Genomic DNA, 2,029 nt, shown 5'->3' with positions numbered 1-2,029 from the left:
CAGCCACCCAGTCCCCCCCAGTCCCCCTTGCTCAGCTTCGCCTCGACCACCACGCCGCTCCCCTGGAAGTAGCACCTCGTCGCGTCGGACGCCGGTCGTTGTGTTGCCGGACGCTGATGCTTCAGTCAGTTTTGCCGCCCTGCTTCCCAAGACGCGGCCCATGTCGACGGGTAGAATGGACCGCCTGAAGCATCCACGAGGCGCACTCATGACGCAACCGCACCAGCCTCGCGGGAAGCCCCTGCTCTCGCTCACACTCCCTGCGGGATCCCCGGGACTTCCGTTGGAGCCAATGCCGATGAGCTTCACTTGGCGATTGGGACATCAACACCAAAGGAGATACCACATCAGGTCAATAAGCTATGTTTACTGGTAACTCTCTCCATGCGATTTATACACCTGGGCGGGGGGCATTAAGTCTGGCCTGACCCGCATGAGATGCTTCCCTGGCACGAGAATTTGGATTGGGACTATATACCCTTGGGGCCCTGAGATCCTGTTAGATCAAGAGCGTCCGATGGACGCCGTCGACTCTCTGTTGCGCTGACGGGACGAAGGCCATGACTCAAGTGACATTCGCGGGGACAGACGGAAGTGATGTGTAGTGGTGTCAAAACCGTGGCCCTTCGTGCTATTGAATGACAGCTGCCGCCCACAGTACTTAGACCCAGAACATACGTGTAAGCCGCTTCCTTCAATGCTGCCATACTCCGTTTCCCCCACTGGTTGCTGTAATTAACCATCACGCCAGCAACGTTGCGTGGCAGAGGCGAGGTAGCATTGTTCTCTCATCAACTGTTTAGCCGGCGGATGCTGTAATTAAGCCGCTGTCAACATTCTGTCCTCCAGTCCGTGATACCTCGACCTCCCCTGCGGAAGTACTTAACGCGAAGATGGACAAACCTGAAGTCTTCCTCACCAACTGACATCCCACACAACTAACGTCTTACATCTCCCCTCGAAAAAGGCCGCCAACCATGCGCAACCCGCTGCCCTTCCTCCTCGCCGCCCTCCTCATCCCCCCGACGCCAACCATGGCCGCCCTCTCCATCAACACGACCAGCCTCCAACCGTGGCAGATCCCCCGGCTGAGCACACACACGCCGTCGGGCTACCCGGCCAACCACCCGTACTGGAGCCTGAGCTTTGCCGTGGCAGACCCGAACACGATCGTGGTGGGCCAGACGCGCTTCGGCGCGGCGGCGTTCCCGCCGACGACGGCCAACTGCAGCGTCCGGTGGCTGGGCTACGCGGGCGCGGGCGAGGACCCGCGCGGGCACACGTACGCCTGCGGCAGCGGCGACGCGGACGCGGCGGATACGGGCCGGTGGACGTTCCGCGTCGCTAATGACAGCGCGAGCGCCATCTCGGATTTCGCGCTGCGCGTCGGGCTCGAGGAGGCCGTGGTGCTCGAGACGGGCGCGGTGGTGAATCTGAAGTGGGAGGGCGAGGCCAAGTTCAAGGTCAGCGGGTCGGAGCCGGACGGGAATATGAAGGGCGTGTGTGGCGGGAGCGGCGTGTGCAATTGGTGGCTGAAGGACGAGGACGCGCCGGTGCTGGTGCAGCAGCGGTTGGTGGAGGTCCAGTGTGTGGAGGGAACGTGTGAGGAGGACGAGGATGGTGATGCGGGGGCGTGAGACTGGTGGTTACATAACGCTAAGAGAGATGGAAGCAGAATGGGAGAGAGGGAGGACAGCGAGGCGTAGAAATCCTAGCCGTCAGTAGATAGCATCATAGCTATTGTTTCCCTCTATATTGCCTAGCAGCTTAGGAGCTGCATTAGATGTCACTTACCCCTTGTAGCTGTTATGCTAGCTATGCATAACAATGTAGGTACAGGGCGAATTTTATATGGACAACTGATGTTCTCCAAATGTCAGGTCAGTTGCCTGGCATTTCAGGAGTGTAAACTACCTACCTATGTACGGCCACGATGCTGTATACTGATGGTCGCAAGTTCCACCCAGCGGCGATAACTTACCCTTACCCTTCCCCCTCCTCTCCCTTTCTATAATATCCCGTTTCTTCT

General features: G+C 58.9%; 1 protein-coding gene across 1 annotated transcript; it reads left to right on the top strand.

Moving 5' to 3' along the window:
- Nucleotides 1–977: 977 nt before the first annotated feature.
- On the top strand, nt 978–1,637 carry THITE_2052408 (uncharacterized protein; the record flags this gene model as incomplete). The annotated part of the gene is made up of 2 exons (XM_003656009.1): nt 978–1,427; nt 1,539–1,637. 2 exons carry the CDS (start codon nt 978–980, stop codon nt 1,635–1,637), a joined length of 549 nt encoding a protein of 182 aa, XP_003656057.1.
- Between the last annotated feature and the right edge of the window lie 392 nt (nt 1,638–2,029).

Source organism: Thermothielavioides terrestris, chromosome 4 (genome assembly GCF_000226115.1).
Source record: "Thermothielavioides terrestris NRRL 8126 chromosome 4, complete sequence".
Taxonomy (NCBI): Eukaryota; Fungi; Ascomycota; class Sordariomycetes; order Sordariales; family Chaetomiaceae; genus Thermothielavioides; species Thermothielavioides terrestris.
Note: the sequence above shows the minus strand (reverse complement) of the source record. Positions and strands in the feature narration are given on the sequence as shown.